This window comes from Echeneis naucrates, chromosome 2 (assembly GCF_900963305.1).
Source record: "Echeneis naucrates chromosome 2, fEcheNa1.1, whole genome shotgun sequence".
NCBI classification, from domain to species: Eukaryota; Metazoa; Chordata; class Actinopteri; order Carangiformes; family Echeneidae; genus Echeneis; species Echeneis naucrates.
The window spans coordinates 3,974,232-3,995,825 of record NC_042512.1 but is presented as its reverse complement, the minus strand read 5'-3'; the positions used below and the strand labels follow the sequence as shown (position 1 = coordinate 3,995,825).

The following is a 21,594-nucleotide window of genomic DNA, read 5'->3' as shown; positions in this document are numbered from 1 at the left end:
ACTCCAACACACTGTGACTTCGTGAAACAACCAGTGGAGCCCCCTGGTGGTCAGTAGAAGTGCAGCCCCTCTGAGCTGGTGGCAGACCAAGGCTTCAGTCTGCACACATCTTCCACATGTGATGGCACACACACTGTGTATTGTGGCAACATCCGTCCCCTCAGAGAGAATCTGCTCTTTAACCCTCCTGTCGTTTTCACCCCCCGCCCCTTACTTTAGTGTTCCTGCTCTGTTTGATACGGTGGCCGGTAAGTGCAAAACTAAATTACAAAGTGCCAAACACTTTTACATGTTGGGAAACATTTTTATCTTTTATTAAACAAAATTACATAATAAAAAAACGGACCACGGACAAAACTAATTTACAAGTGGCAGAACACTTATAAATCCCGAAACAATTTCCAAACGACAGAATCTTCCGGAAGGGGAATGTACCAAAGGCCGGAAGTGATCCAGAAGAAGATTGACTGTGAGCTCAAAAAGTTTGTATCAGTTTGTGTGCCGGGAAAACTTTGCGGAGTGAAAGTTTATGGCAGCATAGATTAAATGATGTTTTGGCCGTTTTGTGGAAACAACGTGAGCCAATTTACGCGGTTCTGTTTTCGGTGCGGACGATCTGTAGAATGTTTAATGTTGATGAACGGACCAGACGGAAGGAGCACGCGCACAGGAGACATCTAATAAACAGCCGGAAATGCTAAACAAGCTAAGTGTAGCATCGCGCTAACTAGCTGAAGCCGCTGTCAGACATGCAGTGAATTAAAGTGCACCGTTTCATGGAGGACAGAAAGTCAAAGTCAAAAGAACTGTGGGCCGAAAGTAAACAGGTCCAGGTACGTGTGTGGATATATCTGTAAAATATGGAAGTAAATATGTGTGTGTGTGAAATGAATGATATCTTTTTGTTATTTTAGCAGATAAACATGGATTGATGGCGCCACATGGAGCTGATTTAAAAGCTCAGAGAGGGAAAACACTCCCATTATATACAGATCCGGAGGTAGCAGCACCTGATCTACTGAAGGAAGCTGTCCAAGAAATGAGAACATTTAACAAGAAGATGGATGAAGGAGCAGACCTTCTTTTGTATCCAGACTGTTCAGAGGTGCTCCATGTGCCTGGGTCAGAAAGCCCATTCAAACTGGCAGAATATAAAAAGGAAATAGGAAAGGCACTTTTTTCATTTGCCTAGAAACACACTTTAGAGGAGGTTTGTGGATCTCTTCATTCAATATTTTTTATATATTTATTTACTCTGATGTAGCATAATTAATAATGTGTTGTTTGTTTTTACTACAGAGGTTGATACATCAGACTCTGATTCTGAAATTGTCATCACATTGAGGAGCACAGCTGAATTCAATGCAGCTGACACTGTGGTACGTTCATTTTTACCTTTTGTACTTTGATTACGTTTTGTTTTTTTTTTAATTAATTTATTTATTGATAGGATATGCATTTGGTTTCAAGCGTTAAGTCGAAGAACCAAGTCTTGATTATTTGGCATTTACTATTCCAATCAGACACCCTGATAACCTTTCACCATTGATATATACTGTATGTGGTGAGGGAACAATAATGGAAGCTGTTTAAAGTTGCTGACAATTGTGTGCTTTTCTTCTCAGGTTTTTGAACCAAAAAAACACAGTTCTCCCAAACACAAACCTGAAGATAAAGGGTAGGTATTAGTTTTTACAAAAGCAGTAATTTGTCTTCAAGTTGTTGATGTGATTGTGATGAACATGTGGTAGAAAATATCATGTGTAATATAATTTATGACTAAATAATCTTATTTATAAATCTTATGGTTCCTCTCTACCTCTAAATGTTACTCAAAGCTCTGTTATACTCTGTATCATAAAGTCAATCAGTTTATCAATTTTATCATGTTTCAGAGATTCATCCACAGCTCAGCCTGGACAGGTATTAAGGCAGATTATGGCAGCCTGATGTTCTTTGCTTTCAGTGTGTTGTTTCAGACATTTTCATTTGTTTTTCAGACAGTAATATCTGACACTGAGGATCTGGATCCACCTGAAACAAATTGAGTCAGGAGTACTTGCTACGGGTAAGTAAAAAAAACAACAGTGATTCACTTAATTTTAATATTAATTTATTGATTACATGGGAAAGATATTTGCATTTGTAAGATGTTCAACATATTCTGAAACCTGTGACATGCTGGTAAAATTCACAGATGATGCTGTTTAGGAAGAAGGAATTGACACAGGTGGGCCGAGACGAGAGTCTTTAACTCTACTGATGAAACATCTGAAAGACCGGCCCATTTCTGATGGACCAGAAGGACATCAGTTCTTGGTGTACAATGCAAATGGTATGAACAGGGTTAGATGTAAACAAAACTAATGGTTAATGATCATTAACTTTATATATCACATGACATACGCTTTGTTGCTTGAACTGTTTTTCAAAAACATTTACCCTGCCAAGTGCAAAGCAAGACACAGAGTTCTTCTTTAAATCAGTAATGTTCAACACAACCATTTTTACTCATTTCTATATGTTTGGGTGGATAGTCATTTTAGAAAACATGGAAGTTTCTTTAGGTCATTTAAATGTGAAACAATGTTTGTGGTGACTTTTTAGATTCAAAGATGGTCTTTCAGCTCTTCAGTTTCTGACTGCACTGCAGCAACAGCCTACTTTGCTGGCCCCTGTCCTGTGCCACTCTGAAAAGCCACTCACTGGTCTGGAACTTGAGACTCTTCAAACCTGACCTCAGTCCATCAGGAAGTAACAGGAGACTTAAAGAAAGTCAAACTTTGGGCTACTGGGCGGACTGTGTCTTTTATTGTGAAGGTTTGTAAATCACAATTTTTTTTTTTTATAATTTGTTGAGAAAATACATTTCCAAGATGTAACTGAAGGTTTTTCTTTGCAGAAGGTCAGGCTGCTGTGTCTCTGGAGGATGTTTTGATGTTTGCAGCTGGGCTGACTTCACCTCCCCCGTCCGGATTGGAACCATCGCCAAGAATAGAGTTCCTGGATGACTCTCCATTCCCAGTTCCCAATACATGTTCAAACACATTGAAATTAGCACTCCTAGATTCACACACTGTGGATTTGTAACTGTAACTTGTAATTGGTAACTAGATCACCCCTCGAGACCAGACTCCGAAAAGGTGTTTTGTTTTTTGTTAGTTTTTGTTCTCTCCACACAGTTAAGATTTTCACTGTTAAGTTTTAGACAAAACAAATTTCAAGAAGTTTTGTATTCCATACTTACAAAAATATAGGACTCATTACTTTGCTATAGTTTTTATCAATTGATTTCAAACTCAGAACAAATGAAGCTGTGACACTTGGTGTTCAGACAGACTGCAGTGTTCCACCACTCCAGATCAGATTTCTTAGCTTGTCATTCACTTTTCCTTGTTATGTTTCCAAATGATTCTGGTACCTGTTCATCTGAAGAAATGAAACAATGGGAATGCAAATGTTATGTTGACAAACAATAAAAAAAAAGCAAATATTTCCTTCTGATTGCATCTGTGATAGATTGGTTATGAGTTTTTTCCAAACTATTTTAAAACAGAAAAATTGCATATTTTTCAGTCATGGCAATATTTGATTCAATTCTGTGTTACTTGTCTAATACCAAATCACAGCACAGTCATCTCATGGCTCTTGACATGTATATTAAAAAAATTAATTAATTTAAAAAATAAATAAAGTAGAAATAGGACAGAAACCTCAATGAACAAGCACTTGATAAAGCAGGAAGGGAAAATTCCCTTTGTCACTGACTCACAGCTGAGCAGTTTCTTTCAGCTTCATGTACAGTTCTGTTGCAGACTCCCAGTTCTCTGGCTTCTGTAGTTGTTTGTGCTCCATAACAAAGTCAAAGTCCTCCTGCATGTTTGAGTCCCCACATGGAGCTATTGACAGGCTCGCCTCTGGAACAGCATCCAAATCAGCTGGTTCAATCTCAAATCCAGTCTGTGGAGCCAAATCTGTGTTAGATAGAATCAATAGCATTTATATTATTTATTTACATTTAACCAATAAAATAATAATAAAACAAACATGGAAATATCAATCCATCACCAATATTACCTGTGTGGTCAGCAGTACAGTTCATTGGACATGACGCTGTTCTGGAAGTGTGAATCCTGTGACTGTTCCACAGTCTCACACACTCATCCAACATCACCATAGCAACATCTCAGAAGGCACTGATGCTCATGGCTCCCGTTGAAGTATCCAGCAAACAACTCCATCCAGAACTGAGACCTATAGAAATGGACAGAATCGGAAGTAAATATATATTATTAGTAGAAGTGGGACTCCATTAAAAAAAATCTAATTCATTAAAGGCTTTGTAATGAATGAATTGAAATGAACGCTTCAAGTCCCAGCCTCAATTATTATATATGTTCAGAGGAGTTCATCTGAGATAGAACATAAAGATAAAAATCAAATGAAAGGTCAGTCATAATAAAATGACTTCATGAAGGCCACTTACCTTCCCCTTCTAAATATGGCCCACCAGGATTCAACACGCTGCTTATTCGTGGATGAGCCATACATGTGGCTGGACGGCCCAGAGCAGCAGTCATCATGATGGAGGCGTAGGGGAGACTGAATGGCAGCCATAATGCCATTCTCCGTGCCACAATCAGTCCTCAGTCTCATGAGAGGAGATTCTCAGCGATCACTGTTGGCTTCTTGTTATTTGTCGGTCCACATTGGAGCCACAGCACTTTAGGTGAAAAAAATCCATCCATGCGTCCTGAGAGAGCCAGTTTATCAGAACCATCTGCATGCCACATACAGTTCGCTCCCATTGAGGAGCAGCTTCTTCTTAGAAACCTTCTGCGTGCTCTCTCATTCATCACATCATCTCTCTTCACTCGAAGATTGGACTTTTGTCTGAGTACCTGCCACATCGTCCGATAGCCAAACAGTTGTCCAGGTCCACGAAGTTCCAACCTGATGGCGTTTGGAGAGGAATCATCCTTTTAAGAGTCCGCAGGCTGATGTTTGCACCGTGTAAACTTCACATCATGCTTCAGTAGATCAGGTGCTGCTACCTCCGGATCTGTATATAATGGGAGTGTTTTCCCTCTCTGAGCTTTTAAATCAGCTCCATGTGGCGCCATCAATCCATGTTTATCTGCTAAAATTACAAAAAGATATCATTCATTTCACACACACACACATATTGACTTCCATATTTTACAGATATATCCACACACGTACCTGGACCTGTTTCCTTTCGGCCCACAGTTCTTTTGACTTTGACTTTCTGTCCTCCATGAATTGTTTATATGATGTTCATGGTTGTTCTGCTGGAATGAACGGAGTTCCGTATCAAAACAGAAAGTTAGCAGCAGCTAAAACAATCAGCAACAATTGTGCATTTAGCATAACTGAAAGCCTAAAATCATAAAAAAATAAAAAAAAATAACTAGCAACACATACTAACTAAACGCGTTGCTATTCCGTGAAGACAACGATTGGCTGCTAAATGAAACGGTGCACTTTAATTCACTGCATGTCTGACAGCGGCTTCAGCTAGTTAGCGCGATGCTACACTTAGCTTGTTTAGCATTTTCCGGCTGTTTATTAGATGTCTCCTGTGCGCGTGCTCCTTCCGTCTGGTCCGTTCATCAACGTTAAACATTCTACAGATCGTCCGCACGGAAAACACAACCGCGTAAATTGGCTCAAGTTGTTTCCACAAAACGGCCAAAACATCATTTACTCCATGCTGCCATAAACTTTCACTCCGCAAAGTTTTCCCGCCACACAAACCGACACAAACTTTTTGAGCTCACAGTCAATCTTCTTCTGGATCACTTCCGGCATTTGGTACATTCCCCTTCCGGAAGATTCTGTCGTTTGGAAATTGGTTTCGCAACATGTAAATTTGTTTTCTCAAATGTCAATTTGTTTTGTCCGTGGGAAAAGTGTTTGTCTTGTGTCATTTTGTTGAATAAAATGTTTCCCAACATGTAAATTATTTTCACGCCTTGTAAAAGTGTTTGGCACTTTGTAATTTAGTTTTGCACTTATCGGCCACCGTATCAAACAGAGCAGGAACACTAAAGTAAGGGGCGGGGGGTGAAAACGACAGGAGGGTTAAAGAGCAGATTCTCTCTGAGGGGACGGATGTTGCCACAATACACAGTGTGTGTGCCATCACATGTGGAAGATGTGTGCAGACTGAAGCCTTGGTCTGCCACCAGCTCAGAGGGGCTGCACTTCTACTGACCACCAGGGGGCTCCACTGGTTGTTTCACAAAGTCACAGTGTGTTGGAGTCTATCTGGGTATTTTCCAAGCAGCACTGTGTTTCTGACATCTGGATGTTGGTAAAGAGTTACTCTGCATTGGCCGGGAATCGAACCCGGGCCTCCCGCGTGGCAGGCGAGAATTCTACCACTGAACCACCAATGCATATTTAACACCTTTTACCATGACGTCATGAATCTCCAGGCATCAGCAGCCTTTCACAGATGATTATTCTAATGTCTGTATTAATATGCAACAATGTATTTACATTAAAGTTGATATCTTTCTATAATAATCCATCATGGACCGCTGGACACTTTGATATCAGTAAATCCAGCGTGTTTTAAAGAGGTTCAGAGTGTTTCAGAGTTTCTGACATGATACAGACAGACAGATCCAACAAAGCATTTAAATGAACTGAGAGCTCAGACCAGCAGAGAGCACACACACACACACACACACACAGGTGCGCAGCTTCGCTCAGTCTGTGATTGCAAAAATGAGCGAAAGGAAAAGACGCATTTTAATAAGTATTAGGAGGAACAAACCAACAGATTTGGTTTTAGTTCAATTTAACGCCACTTATTTGTCTAATAACAGCTGATTTGTATTTCACTTCATTCGTTCGCGAGACAAATGTCAGCTTCTTCGTGCGCATGCGCCGTTCCGGCTGAATCTAACGCGAGTGTGACGTTTGAGTTGGTGTAGCGTGGGAGAGCGATGAAGGACAGGAAATGCCTTTGATCTCCAGTGACGTCACACAGCCTCGTTATGGGGTGAGTAAACGGTTGTTGATGTTGTCAGTGAAACATTCATTCATCCTCAGAGTCATCTGCTTCTACCGATCTCCATTTTCATTTCCAACCACTCAGAGAGACAAGAACACACACAGACACACTCTGACTAACCAAACCATTCCAGGAACAATCAGGATGATTCTGGCTCAGGGTGTGACAGGTCCGGGGTTCAAATCCCAGATGAGCCCTTTGTCAGCTGTTGTAAGAAGTGAAAAAGCCTCCTAAATGTGGAGGGAGGCCGACTCTGTCAGAGAGCAGTGTGCATTCTAGCTTCCTTTAGCTGTCATCAACTCTTCAGCTTCTATGACTTCAACAATTCCTTCTGAATGCAGTCTGAGGCAGTGATTGTGAAACTTTCATTCAGACAGAGATCCCACATTCAGAAGAAAACAGCCACACACAAACAAAGTCATCATGAACAGCCTACATGGAGCCTAAATGAAAAGAAGCAGGAACTAAAGTGTGAAAATAATGATGAACAAAGTGTCACACAGAGAGGCTGCAGCCTGGTGTGGACTATAACGTCAGAAAATGGATCAGTCTGTGACACGGAGCACTAAAGTTGGAAGGCTGAGTTCAGCTTCAGCTTCTTTCATGTTCTCCCTGTGAAAGAAAGAAGGTGAACATGAGCTTGATATGAGAACACAGCAGTGTGCATCATGGTGCTCATGTTCATATAGAAAGAAGGAGGAAAAGCAGCAGCTCTGGTTTGCTGTTTCACTCCCTTTCCCTCCCCGCTATGAGCTGTCACTCACCCACAGCACATACTGTAGACTGGTTCACAGTCAGACTCATGATTCATGACTCATTGGTTCAGAGTGGAACTCATGAGTCCCAGTTCAGCAGCAGCACATTCACACACTGAGCTGACAGTCTGCCGCACTACAAGAATAGAATAGAATGCCTTTATTGTCATATTACGTCAGTACAATGAAATATACAATGAGTATCACCAGTATCAGTGCAAAAACGACAGCGTAAAAGAAAGTGTTTGGGAAAAAAATAAAATAAAATAAAAAAACAAAAACAAAAACCAGACAAAATATGAGAAATATATACAGTATACAATATAAACATAGAAGTAAGGTGCACAGAGTTTATGAGAGTCAGCGCATATGGCAGTTCAGGGTGGTTATTGCTTTGTCGGCGGAGACGAAGACGCCAAGAAACCTGAAAGTGTGGACCCTCTCTTCCAGACCATTATTGGACTGTATTACATCACATCAACCAATCCCTGAACCAAACATATCAATCCCTACTTTAAACTTCATTGAGTTTATTTATACGGCCCCTCTTAAACAAAGAACAAAGTTGCACAAAGTGCTTTACACATTAAAATATAAAAATAAACAAGAAAATATCCCACCCAGGCCCCATCAACATCCACACAAACACTCAGATTAAAACAGGGTGTTACGTTTGTTTTCTAAAAATACTTTAGTACACTAAATAAAAATTGTCCTTTCTGAAGATAAACTACGCAGCTGCAGTGTCATGTCTTGAGTTCTGCTCTTCCAGCATCCTTTTATTTATTGACAATTTTTTGCCATTTGTGGATAAAAGTAAGAACTATTGTAGATAAACATTTTAAAAAATATGCCTCATTTTTATGATAGAAAGAAAAGGCCATTTTAAAAGTTTCATCTGTGACGACTGACAGTCATGTTTTTTACAAGAAAATATTTCATATTTTACAGCAAAAATGCTTCTAGAAATGTCCCCAAAGCAGCCCAAAGGGTCCAGAAGAAGCTGAACCTAAACCCCAGGTGGAGTTTGGAGGAGCTGGCTGAGAGGAGAGGAGGACTTGAGGAGTCTCTGGGATCATGGTGGACTGGACTCTGTTCTCAGACCAGTTCTGATTCCTCTGTCAGTCTCTGCTGGATGAAGCTCTCCTCTCCACCTCCCAGGAACATGGTCCAGAGTCTGGACAAGCTGCTGCTGCAACATCTGGATCATCAGGAAGCAGCTGATCCTCCATCAGCAGACACCTTCCTCTTCACCAACTCCACTTCCAGCTGTGTAGAGAAGAAGAGAGCAGATCCATCAGTGTTTCCTGACTCTGTCCATCAGCTGTCAGTCAGTGATGCAGATCCAGCATAAAGACCTGCAGGGACTTCAGTCCTGTTCAGTCCAGATGTGCAGCAGCTGCTTCCTCTCAGCTCATGTTAACGTGTTGGAGTGAACACACTGAGCTGGAAACTCACAGACCACAAGTCTGCTGACTCAGCACATTTCTCTGAGTCCACAGTGGAGATAAAGAGCTGAGTCATGAAGGTTCATCACTTTACTGATGATTTACTGAAGGTCCATTTAAACAGAGGGACTCAGACAGACAGGCAGACAGACAGACAGACAGACAGGCAGACAGACAGACAGACAGATTCTGGTCTGCAGAAAGACCACATGGTGACAGTGTGATGAAAGAAGATCAGTGATGTGCAGCTTTCAGTCAGACTGATCTCAGAGCTGTGACAGATGAACCTGATCAGAGAACAAACAGTCTCAGCTCAGATCTGACAGTTTGATGGACGAGGACCAGAATCTGAACATCTCTGAGTTCTTCAGCTGGAATCTGCTTCATTTGATGGTCACATGATCACAACAGTCCTCTGACTGATCTGATTGGCTGACTGTTTTCTCTCTGTCTTTCTGTCTAATTCTGAAATCTGTTTCTGTTCTCCTCTCACAGCTTCACTGAGGAGTTTGAAGGTTCACAGGAAACACTGAGTCTTTGCTCTGATACTGGATTTAAACAATATTACTGAAAGGAACATGAACTGAGTCCAACTCTACTGACCTCAGAGTCTTCAGTCTGAAGTCTGGACTCTTCACAAGATCACACAGATCCTTCAGGTCTGAAACCTTCAGGTGGTTCCAACTCAGGTCCAGTTCTCTGAGATGGGAGGGGTTGGACTTCAGAGCTGAGACCAGAGAAGAACAGCTGATCTCTGACAAACCGCAGCGCTCCAACCTGAGTAAAGAATAAAAGATGACAATCAAATCATTAATAATCAATAAGAAATGTCCTCAATGATCTTTGTGTTATTGTGGGTCATCATCATGTCTCAACACACATCATTCAAACAACAACACAACACTCAAACTACAGCAGGTCCAGTCAGTGAACTGACCTCAGAGTCTCCAGTCCACAGTTTGGACTCTCCAGTCCAGCACACACCAGCTTCAGTCCTGAATCCTCTATGTTGTTCTGACTCAGGTCCAGGTCTCTCAGATGGGAGGGGTTGGACTTTAGAGCTGAGGCCACGACATCACACTCAGTCTCTAAGAGTCCACAACCAACAAGTCTGTGATGACACACATTACACAATATGTCACTGTGAAAGACGACACTACAAATTTGTCTGGAGGGTTCAAGGACTAAAGACGCCAAGACTTCCTGTGTGGATTCAGATTTTCTCTTTTCACTGAATCTTTTCTCTCTGACATGAAACTGTTGTTCTCATCTCTCTCACACCATCAGAGATTAAATTTTTCAGATGAAGAGACAAAATGCGGTCAGTTGGTCTTCCATCAGGTCCTCAGTCTGTCAGGGACCTGATCCAGGTCTGTCTCCTCTGAGGGACCATGAGGCCATGTTGACCTGAAAACATTTGACTGTCTACTGATTTAATTTTCACTGACTTGAGATCAGTGAACAGTGAAGCTGAAGATGATCAGTCACTGATACCTGCTGATGTCATCGGTCTTTGGGATTTCCACTAGAAACACAACTAAGTGAATATTTATCTCTGGCAGCATTTGAATCATCTGAAAACAAACAGCTGACAGTGAAACACCATCTGAATCAGATTGGATTTAAACACATCGGAAGGATGGATGAGAATGAGAGTGGACTCACCGAGCCTTCCTGCAGTTCATCACAGCTGGGATCAGTCTCTGTTGTCCTTCCTCTGATGTGTTGTACTTCTCCAGATCAAACTCATCCAGAACGTCCTCTGACATCTGTAGCATGTAGGCCAGACCTGAGCAGTGGATCAGGGAGAGTTCCTTCTTTGATCTGGTCTCCGACTTCAGGAACTCCCGGATCTCCTGATAAACTGAGTGATCGTTCAGCTCCATCAGACAGTGGAAGATGTTGATGCTTCTGTCAGGAGAGGTAAAATAACTGTTCATCCTCTTCAGGTTGTTGATGGCTCTCTGGATGGTCTCTGGTTTGGTTTCTGTCTGACCCAGCAGACCTCCTAAGAGTCTCTGGTTGGGCTGCAGAGAGAGACCATGAAGGAAGCGGACAAACAGGTCCAGGTGACCATTTTTACTTTTGAGGGATTTCTCCATGACTGTGATCAGGAAGTCCTCCAGGGCTGAAACTTGGCGTTTTTTTCCCAGAAAGTTCTTCAGGACCTCCTTGTTCCTGTTGGTGTGACAGTGGAATATGTAGACTGCAGCCAGAAACTCCTGAACACTCAGATGAACAAAGCAGTAGACTGTTTTCTGGAAGATCACACTCTCTGTTTTGAAGATCTCAGTACAGAGTCCTGAGTACACCGAGGCCTCTGTGACATCAAGACCACACTGCTCCAGGTCTTCTTGGTAGAACATGATGTTCCCTTTCTCCAGATGTTCAAACGCCAGCCTGCCCAGCTTCAGAAGAACTTCCCTGTCAGCCTCCATCAGCTCCTGTGGACTTGTCTCATGTCCCTCATGGTACTTGATCCTCTTCCTCCTGGTCTGGACCAGCAGGAAGTGTGAGTACAGGTCAGTCATGGTCTGGGGCAGCTCTCCTTGCTGGTCTGTAGTCAACATGTGCTCCAGAACTGTAGCGATGATCCAGCAGAAAACTGGGACTTGACACATGATGTGAAGGCTCTTGGACTTCTTGATGTGTGAGATGATTCTGTTGGACAGCTCTTCATCCCTGGACCTCTTCCTGAAGTACTCCTCCTGCTGGGCGTCAGTGAAGCCTCGGATTTCTGATAGCCTGTCAACACATGAAGGAGGGATCTGACTGGCTGCTGCAGGTCTGGAAGTGATCCAGACCAGAGCCGAGGGAAGCAGATTCCCCTGGATGAGGTTTGTCAGCAGCAGGTGGACCGATGACTCCTGTGTGACGTCAGACACGACCTCCCTGTTGGTGAAGTCCAGTGAAAGTCTGCTTTCATCCAGGCCGTCCAGGATGAACAGAACTTTACAGGCAGACAGCTGCTCTGTTGTGATCTTCTGCAATGTTGGATGGAAAACATGAAGCAGCCTGAGAAGACTGTACTGCTGATCTCTGATCAGGTTCAGCTCCCTGAACGAAAGCAGAACCAGCAGACTGACATCCTGGTTCTCCAAGCCCTCTGCCCAGTCCAGACTGAACTTCTGCACAGAGAAAGTTTTTCCAACTCCAGCGACGCCGTTGGTCAGAACCAGTCTGATGGGTCTCTGCTGGTCAGGTGAGACTTTAAAGATGTGCTGACATTTGATTGGAGCATCATGGAGGCTCTTCTTCTTAGAAGTTGTCTCCAGCTGCCTCACCTCATGTTGGGTATTCACCTCTTCACTCTGTCCCTCTATTATGTAGAGCTCAGTGTAGATCCTGTTGAGGAGGGTTCCACTTCCTGTTCCTTCAGTCACATGTTGACATCTGGTCCTCAGACTGATCTTATGTTGATCTAAAACCTCCTGTAGAACACGATCTGCTGACAGAGAAGAGACAACGTCAGACTGAAGACAGAGAGTCTGAGGATCTGATGGAAAACTAAAGACGTCAGTCAGAAGTTCAGTCTCACTCTGTTCAGGGCTGGTCTGTAGACCTGGTCTGGTTCTGGATCTTTGTCCACACTGGGGACAGGAGGAGTCTCCTGAAGAAGCAGACTGGTCCCAGTGTGAGGTGCAGCACTGTCTGCAGACCCAGTGTCCACAGCTGGTAGAGACTGGATCCTTCAGGACGTCCTGACACTGAGCACAGTGAGACGGCTGCTCCTCTTCAAAGATATGTCTTTTTCTCTTCCTGTCTCTGTGAAAACATTTCTTTATAACTGACATGATCTGACTGATATAAAATGGCCGGGGAAAAACATCAGTAGTTTCCGGTGACAAAGCCCAGAAGATCCATCTCAGTGTCTTCCTGTATCCGCACTAATGATTCAGGATCATGAATATTAATCTATGAACAGATTTTTATTCTCAGTCTCTTACTTTGTCTCTGAGGGTCCAGGTTCATTACTGAAGCCTGGAGGATTAAACTGTTTGGACCAGTCAGACTTCAGAGACAGACCGGTTGATCCTGGAGACTCTGATCTGGCCTCCTCTTTCTCATTACAGTCCATCTTCAGGACGGAGTTGGTCTGAGAGGGAAACACTTTCTGACTGACAGAAGACAAAGAAGAAACAGGACAGTTTGTTCCAAAGCTACATACCCAAAAATACCAAGCAAATCCAAACACACACAGTCCTCTGACGTCACTGATTATGTCAGACTGAGTCACCTGATTGGTTTAAGTTGACAGGTGGCTCCAAGGCACTACCTTGATAGCTACAATAGCTACAGGGGTAGTGTGCATGTCGGTACTCAAGAGCACGGAAGCTCCATTGCTTTTCTGCATTTCTTTATAATTTTTTAACTACAAACCGCTACATCGCTCAACGTTTTTATTTCTTTATTTTCATTTTAAGCAGGCCAGTCATTGGACAGACTGGAGAGGACCCGCTGCCTGTAAGCGTTTTCCTCACTGTCAGTTTTAATTATATTGTTAATGTTTCTCAACACATAAACAGTAAAGTGTCCTGGATAACTCAACAATATGATCGATTAACGTTATGGCCTATCAGTTTCAATCATTTCTTCTGAAATTCTTAGAAATTGATGGTGTGAAGACACCAGCTGAAGCTGTAACATAAGCTGTTCAATCAATGTTATCATCATACGTCTGTCCCAGATATGAGGGCTAGTATGGCCCTACTAAACATAATAGTAGATCTAGCAGACTGTAATCACTCATGTATTTAATTCGGACAATGTTGGTGCTGCTATCAGGAATGTACTTTCACGTGACTGTGGAAAGTGGAAAATGCAGTATACTGTACATTCAGGGGTTAAAGTTGGGTTCTGTCACCTCCGATTAAGTAATAGATGAATTCACATCAATGATCATGTGATGCTGTTTAAAAAAAAACTGTTTTTATACAGTCCACAGTATACAGTCAAATTTCATGGTATGAACACAGCCACATTATTCTTTGGTTGTAGTTATTGTTTTGTTTTTTTGGTTCAGAGGTTGTAATTTTTGTTCATAGTTCAAGTCTGCAGCTATTTTGGGGTGTTTGAAATATGAGTCCGTTTTGGACTTTCATATATTTATTTCTGAATTGAAATAGTGAAAAGTAAGGTTGTGATCCATATTGTGGTGTTCAGCAATGTTTGCATATTGCCCATAAGAGTTAAATTCTTTCAGCCAAGTTCATTCAAGGTTTCAGACCAATAAAGACATGTTTGTGCTGTCATTGCTCAACAGAAACACGGCACAGCAGTTCAAGGAAATCACTTAACCTGAACCCTATTCCCTCATCGTGAAAGTTGATTTAAAAAAAAAAAAAAAAAAAAAAAATCACTTAAGATTAATTTGTTGTGTCCATCTAAAAAACCTTGCAAAAAATAAATCTTCATCATTTCAATATTCAATTCTAATGTCTACTATTCATATACCTTATTAATTGTCAAAGAGGAAAATGATGCAGAAAGAAGACAAAACATAAATGTCCATGGGCAAGTGTTTCGTATTTGTATCTTTTGTCGTTTGCTTCAACTTTAAACCGACATCTCTCTTCATCTACTGTCTTCAGCTTAAAAAAACTGCACGTTTTTGTGGTTTCAGTCTTAAAAAAGCAACAGAACTGAGACAATGTTTTTAGAAGACATATACCTTGAATATTACATGTATTAAATCAGTGTCCTTCTAGCAAGAGGTGATAAACAATGAAATGTATTTTCCTAAAAACATTATAGTCACTTCAATGTGGAAGGATTTGACATCAATGTTACTGAACCAGTTTTCTTCCTCATCACAGGAAACCAACATGATGTGATGAAGTTCTACTATCTGTCCACTAGATGGTGATAAACAATGTGGGAACATTTTACATTAAATCAGTCACAGTGTGGAGAAATCAAACTGTTTCTGCTGAACAAACTGGTCATATTAAAGTGCTGCCTTTGTTTCTTATTGTTTCTAAATGTATTGGAAGACAAATGAACCATGGAAACTGAAGTCAAACTGAGTTCAGAGGCCTCTTAGCCAGCTGACCAGTTCTGAGGAACCTCCATCAATTAACTCAGATTATAATCAAACTGCTGCCAAAAGTAACATAAAGATCTAAATCAACAAGTACAATGTGATCACAGTGATCCTGTTGATCAGAAATATACAGATTCTCTCCTGCTGAACTCACTTCAGGTTGATTTACACACATTCCAGCTTTGTGTGTTCAGAAAACATGTAGCTGCTCGTTCTTCACTTCTTCATTACTCAAACAGTTTTCTTTCTCCTGATAAGAAACAAACAGGATGTGATGAAGTTCTACTATCTGTCCACTACATGGTGATAACCAACACACCCTCAATTGTTTGGTTTGCATTTAGCTCAGTATTTTTCTTTCGGAAAAATGTAATTATTGAAGAAGCTCGCTCAATTTTACTGAAGAGGAAACAATGATTGATCAAACTGACAAAAGAAAACACATTATTTGAAAGCCCAAGTTCTGACCTAAATGAAACAAGGTGAATGGCAGAAAGTAACTTTAGAAGAGAACACTGTTAGTCCTAAGAGACAGATTGTCGGGGAAATAAAAAAGAACCAGTCTGATTTAAATCTGCTGCCTAGAAATACATTACTGCTCACAACATTTGTGTGCGATGCTGCTGGAGGAGGAGAGGGGACCCTGCTGCTCTCTACACTTGATGATCTATCGCAATCACACAGAATAATAATCTGACTGATGTAGATCATGCAGGTTTCTGTTTATTTCTATAAAGATCCTTATCAGAACTATAATTATTAAAGTTTACAGTGACATTTACTCAAGATAGAATTATATTCATTCTTATTAGAAAAAAAAAGAATGCTGACACTTCACTATCTTCAATTCAAGTGAGTTGTCAGATGATATTCTGCTGGTTTAACTGATATCATGCTGATGTTTTCAGCAGTAAGTTCATGTCTTTATCACAAACATTTGAAGAGATCTTGTTACGAAGTCACCACATCATCCACAACCAACCCTCTTTATCTGGAATCTGAACAGGGAGCTGTGAGGAGTTTAATGGCTCATCATCACGATTAAAGCATTCACTGACTGCAACATTTAAATTAATATAACAGTTTCCTTTAATCGTGAACATTAAACAGAACTGAGCAGTTTGTGTTCTTTTATCACTTTGTCTATCTTCCTGTCTTTTTGTCATGTTCTTCAACTCTTCAACAGCCCATCTCAGTTAGTTACTCTTCTTTATATATCTGAGATGGTAGCTGGTTGAAAATGATCATCATGGTCTCAGATATGAGCATCAAACTGTCAGTTTTCAAAGAAAATTTGTAAATATAAATACCTTAAATATGTCACTTTTTGATTTGTAGTAGTGAGATGGAGTGAAGTTCAGTATTTTATAGATAAATATAGCTAAATCTTTGAATATTCCCATTTTGTTGACTTTAAATCAGTTCAACATTCACTGACACAAACAGGATGAAGGCTGTTGGTTATGTTACCTGATGGTCGAACTGATCTTCATGCAGCTGATGAGTGAAGGTGAACTTTAACTGCAGCTTCCATGGAAAAACTTAAGACAATATCTACATGTATATCCACAGAAGTCCACTGTGAGTCTTCGTCCCTCCACAGTCCACAGGGACAAACTGACAGTGAAATAATAATAATGTTAACACTCACCGGCCTCAGCCTTCAGTTTCCCTGCTTCTGCTCCGACTGCTTCAAAATGGAGGCTGAACTCTGAACACTTTTCCTCTCAGCTGCTGCGGTTACTGGAAGTCAGGTGGTCCCATCTGAGTGTGTGTGTGTGTGTGTGTTTCCTCTGTTATGGGTGTAACCGGATTCCACTGGATGCGGAATGTCTCCAGAACTCCTCCGTACTCTCACCGATAAATATAAAGAGAACCAGATGATATTTATTGGGTCAAATCAGTAATTTATCATCCCTCCACTTACTCCTGCTTTGGTATTCCACGCTGCATCCTTTTTATGGGTGTCTTTACCGGATGTGGCGGATGATGGATTATTCTGTCATTTGGTCTCCTCGTCCACGGAGTCAACGGGATGACCTGTTGATTTCAGGTCTGTCCCCGTCCAGGTGTGTTTTGTTTTTGAAAATACACTTCGTATTATTTTCCGTCCCGCTCGACCTGTTCTGAGAGTCTGTTATGGGCCGTTTTCCGGCATCCGGAAATATTCGGACTCTACGTATCTGTTACTCTGCTGATCTGCTGCGGAGGGCTGCTGGATGCAGAAGCTGTTCCGGAGCTGTGACGCAGCGGAATTGGGGTTAAATCTTTGGAGCTGACGGCTCCTTCAAACAATCTACCCCACGAAATAAAACTTTATTGATTCAGTCTGGTCAGCAGAATATAACCTGATGAAATCAGCAACATTAAACTGATGTTTCTACATGAATGCATCACTGATTCTAAAACCATAAACTGAACATGAATCCAGCACTCAGCGTTACAGCAGCACACCTCTGTTACTGTGGAGCTGTGTCTCTTTTCTACTTTATTATAGATGACAGAAAAAAACTCCAGATAAGAAGCGGCTGTACATGCAGTGACTAGTTCTCCTGCTCAGGTATCGTCTCTCAGGGTGTCATGTGTGGCTCAGTTGGTAGTGTGGAGGCCTGTAGAGGCTAACAGCTGAAATCCTGAGGTTGCTGGTTCAAAGGTCATCCTTTTCATCGGCCTCATCCACGGTGATGAGTCTGCCGACAGACAGGAGGTGACCACTGTTGTATCACATGGAGAGCAGCTGTGTTTTATATTACAAGCAGCAGAGTTTCTAACATAACACATAACACATAAGCTGAGAATCAAACACGTTTTTAGTGGCTCCCTTTCGTAGCTCAGTTGGTAGCGTGGAGGACTGTATGTGATTTCCAGCGCCTTGGACTGCTCGGCCACAGTACCACACACATTAGTCAGCTTCACTGCAATAATGCCACATGTCTAACTCCTCAAAGCTGTGTCCAAATGTTTGGAGCAAAGAATGGCAGAAAAGATGTCCTTGAAGCGTCCCGGACACACAACCAGTCAGCGTGCAGCATCCAACCTCACAAACTCTCAAGTCCAACTTCTTTCTATATTGGCATATAGTGAGCCACTAAACAAAAAAAAGTAAGACTTCCACCTGGAGTCTATCTGATGCCCACCAGGGGGGCGGGTCCATGGTTTTTGAAAGAAGTCAGATTGCATTGAATGGGGTTTCAGATGAGGCTTTAAAAAAACTGAAAGACACTTGATCAACAGGTATAACTCAGGGTGCAGCTCCTACATTGTCAGTTTCTGTAGTGGAGTAGGTGTCATGGTTGCCTCACATTTAAAAGGTCCTTAGCTCAAAACTGAGCAGAAGCGACTTTGTTTTTCGATTGTGTTTCTGCAAAGGAACGGAAGTCAAAGTCGACTGCACAGTGTCTTCGCTCTGTCACATGGAAGACTGTGGTTACATTCCCCGATGGGGAGGAAGCCCGTCTTTACTTGTACAGAAGTTTAGCATTCCTTTCAAAGACGTTGCATCCTGGCCGACTTCAATTTGGATTTCCATCAGTGGGACTAGAATGTCTGTGGCATGAACTTGGTTGTCTTGCAAGCGTGTTTAAAGTGCTCTGAGCCAAATATGAATCAGACAGTAGTCTACATGTGATTCTTAATCATTATTGTAGTATATCAGTCTGGTTGTGTTAACTGCAGGATCGTGACAAGTGAAGCAAGCGCAGTAGTAATTTTATGGCTCATGCTGTGTTTGGGAGAAGGAAATTTGGTGATTGACTGCTTTTCACAGGAGACAAAATTTGGTAAGAGTGATGATGATCAGTTACTTATGTTGAAATATTTTAAGATCCTCTGTACATCTTTGGACTTCAGCGTGGTGCTGTGGCTTAGTTGGTCAAGGCGCCTGTCTAGTAAACAGGAGATCCTCGGTTCAAATCCCAGCAGTGCCTCAGTTTAAGGTTGTTGAGGAAAAACTCATGTAACTTCATCTGCAGGAGTTCCATTAAAATTCTCTGACCAGTCAGTTAATTGCACAGTCTTCATGTCTCCCTTTGGCACATCCTGATGTTTTGTGGAAGAGGTGAAACCAAACCAGATACTATCCAACAAAAACAGCTGAGGACAGTGCTGTGGACTTCAGCCGATAACAGGCTGAATGATTTCACAGCCAATGCTGTCAGCTGGTTAAAGCAGCCTCTGTTTACATCCCAGCAGTTCCTTGTTGAAGAAAAAAAAACTACTTTTGGGTTTTCATCAGCTGTAGGTTACAATGATCAATATTAAAAGAAACAAACACACAGTGACTTTTTGCTCCATCACTGAAACAGGAAAAGTCATTTCCACCTCCTGCTTTGGAGCGTTATAACAGCTCTGCAGCAAGCTGAGCTCTCTGATCTGTACAGGTGAGCCATGAAGGCCAGCACGCACTTTGGCCTGTGAGCTGTGAAGCATCAGACACAAAGACACAAAAAAGACAACACATGATGCCCTGAGAGACGATACCTGAGCAGGAGAACTAGTCACTGCATGTACAGCTGCTGAGTTTTTTTCCAGTTTAATGTTGAAATGATGATTTCATCAAGTTATATTCTGCTGACCAGATTGAATCAATAAAGTTTTGTTTCAACACGTCATCACTTAAATGTTGGTTGTATTTTGCATTTGTCAGCTGAATCCAGAGTGACTGAAATGATGAAGTAAATCCAGGAAAGGAAAAACATTTGGCTCTGAATCTCAATGTAGATTTGAACAAAGAGCTCCAGCTGAAGAAAACAATGCTGTTTGTTTCCAGATGATGAAGAACTCAGTTCTCAGTTGATGCTCAGTTATCTCCATCTAGTGGACAGATGGTAGAAGTTGATTCCTGAAAAGAGGAAGTGACTTTTCCTCAGATCAAACTGTTGAAGGAGAACGAGCAGCTTCTTCCTCACTGACTCACTCAACCTCTGTCTCCTGGGTTTGGATTTGAGCCTCTTTCTCAGGAGCACACCCAGAAAAAACAAGATTTTCTATTCCAACAATATACGTGATGTCCTCGTGTATGAATGAATGTTTCACTGATGCACAACTCCTCAACGAGACTGTGTGACGTCACTGGAGATCAAAGGCATTTCCTGCCTTTAATTGATCTCCCACGCGACACATATTCACACGTCACTCTCTCACGTTCGCTTCAAATGAATGAGTGCAGTCTCTGTAGTGTAGTGATTGTCATGTTTACATCACACACTAAAAGTCTCTTCGCAGCTCCTCGTTAGTATAGTGGACAGTATCTCCGCCTGTCACGCGGAAGACCGGGGTTCGATTCCCCGACGGGGAGAGCACGTGTGTTTTTCTATAATATGTTATTAACCAGAGCGATAGAAGTAAAACAAAATGGCCACACTCCCACAGGACTCCGTTGTAGCTCTCTTCCGGTCAGCTCAGTAGGCTGACATGAACCACGTGACCACCCCGCGGTGAGATCAGGGAGTGTCGGGACGCTTCTCTCTCTGTCTGTCTGTATCATGTCAGAAACTCTGAAACACTCTGAACTTCTTTAAAACACGGTGGATTTACTGATATGAAAGTGTCCAGCGGTCCATGATGGATTATTATAGAAAGATATCAACTTCAAATACATTGTTGAATATAAACACAGAAATTAACGTCAACGTATAAGTTTGGATGTACTCTTCGATTGATTTTACATTTAACTTTAAGAGATCGTAGTTTACAGTTATAAATATAAATGGGGATAAAATCAGATTTTCATTTCATTTCAAAACTCTCGAGTGGTGAATGCACAACTTCCTGAACTTGTTTTCAGAATTGCTCCTTTTCTTTCAGCTCACTTCTAAAATTAATTTTATTTTACATTTTCTTGCTGAAGATAAAGCAGAGAGGAGGTTTCATCAGACAATTTGCATGCATTCATACGTGAAGAGTGGACAAAAGGAGGTAGTTTCCATTTTCGAAGGACAGAGTGGCAACATTTTGACAGGACTCTCAGTGTTTTATTGTCAGACTCAGGTTCCACCGAGACTTGAACTCGGATCGCTGGATTCAGAGTTCAGAGTGCTAACCATTACACCATGGAACCCTGCAGGCATGAGCATGTGTTCATGCAGATGAGAAAGGAATTTTAGTCTTTTAAAAGTGTGGGCGGTCAAAAGTCGACCAAAATACCAGTCTCTCCTGGAGGCGTGGGTTCAAATCCCACTTCTGACAGAAACCACTTTCATTTCACCTCTACTGCAGCAAGGTGTGTTTTTTGAGGACAAAGTTGTTTTGGTCTATTCTTAAAAGACCAAAATTCCTTTGACATGTCGAAATATTGCTACTCAG

The 21,594-nt window shown here is 41.6% G+C and overlaps 1 protein-coding gene and 4 non-coding genes across 5 annotated transcripts; 2 read left to right on the top strand and 3 right to left on the bottom strand.

Moving 5' to 3' along the window:
• Window positions 1–6,351: 6,351 nt before the first annotated feature.
• Window positions 6,352–6,422, bottom strand: trnag-gcc (transfer RNA glycine (anticodon GCC)). The gene has a single exon. It is a non-coding gene; the product is annotated as a tRNA-Gly (tRNA).
• A 3,434-nt stretch (window positions 6,423–9,856) lies between these two features.
• Window positions 9,857–16,971, bottom strand: LOC115053015 (protein NLRC3-like; the record flags this gene model as incomplete). The annotated part of the gene is made up of 6 exons (XM_029517565.1): window positions 16,762–16,971; window positions 13,196–13,366; window positions 12,787–13,007; window positions 10,914–12,696; window positions 10,186–10,359; window positions 9,857–10,025 (listed from the first exon to the last, which is right to left on the bottom strand). Coding segments are annotated over exons 1-6 (2,541 nt in total), but the record flags the coding sequence as incomplete, so codon positions are not given.
• Window positions 16,972–19,143: 2,172 nt separating this feature from the next.
• trnat-agu (transfer RNA threonine (anticodon AGU)) lies at window positions 19,144–19,217 on the top strand. The gene has a single exon. It is a non-coding gene; the product is annotated as a tRNA-Thr (tRNA).
• Window positions 19,218–20,515: 1,298 nt separating this feature from the next.
• On the top strand, window positions 20,516–20,587 carry trnad-guc (transfer RNA aspartic acid (anticodon GUC)). The gene has a single exon. It is a non-coding gene; the product is annotated as a tRNA-Asp (tRNA).
• A 690-nt stretch (window positions 20,588–21,277) lies between these two features.
• On the bottom strand, window positions 21,278–21,349 carry trnaq-cug (transfer RNA glutamine (anticodon CUG)). The gene has a single exon. It is a non-coding gene; the product is annotated as a tRNA-Gln (tRNA).
• Window positions 21,350–21,594: the final 245 nt, after the last annotated feature.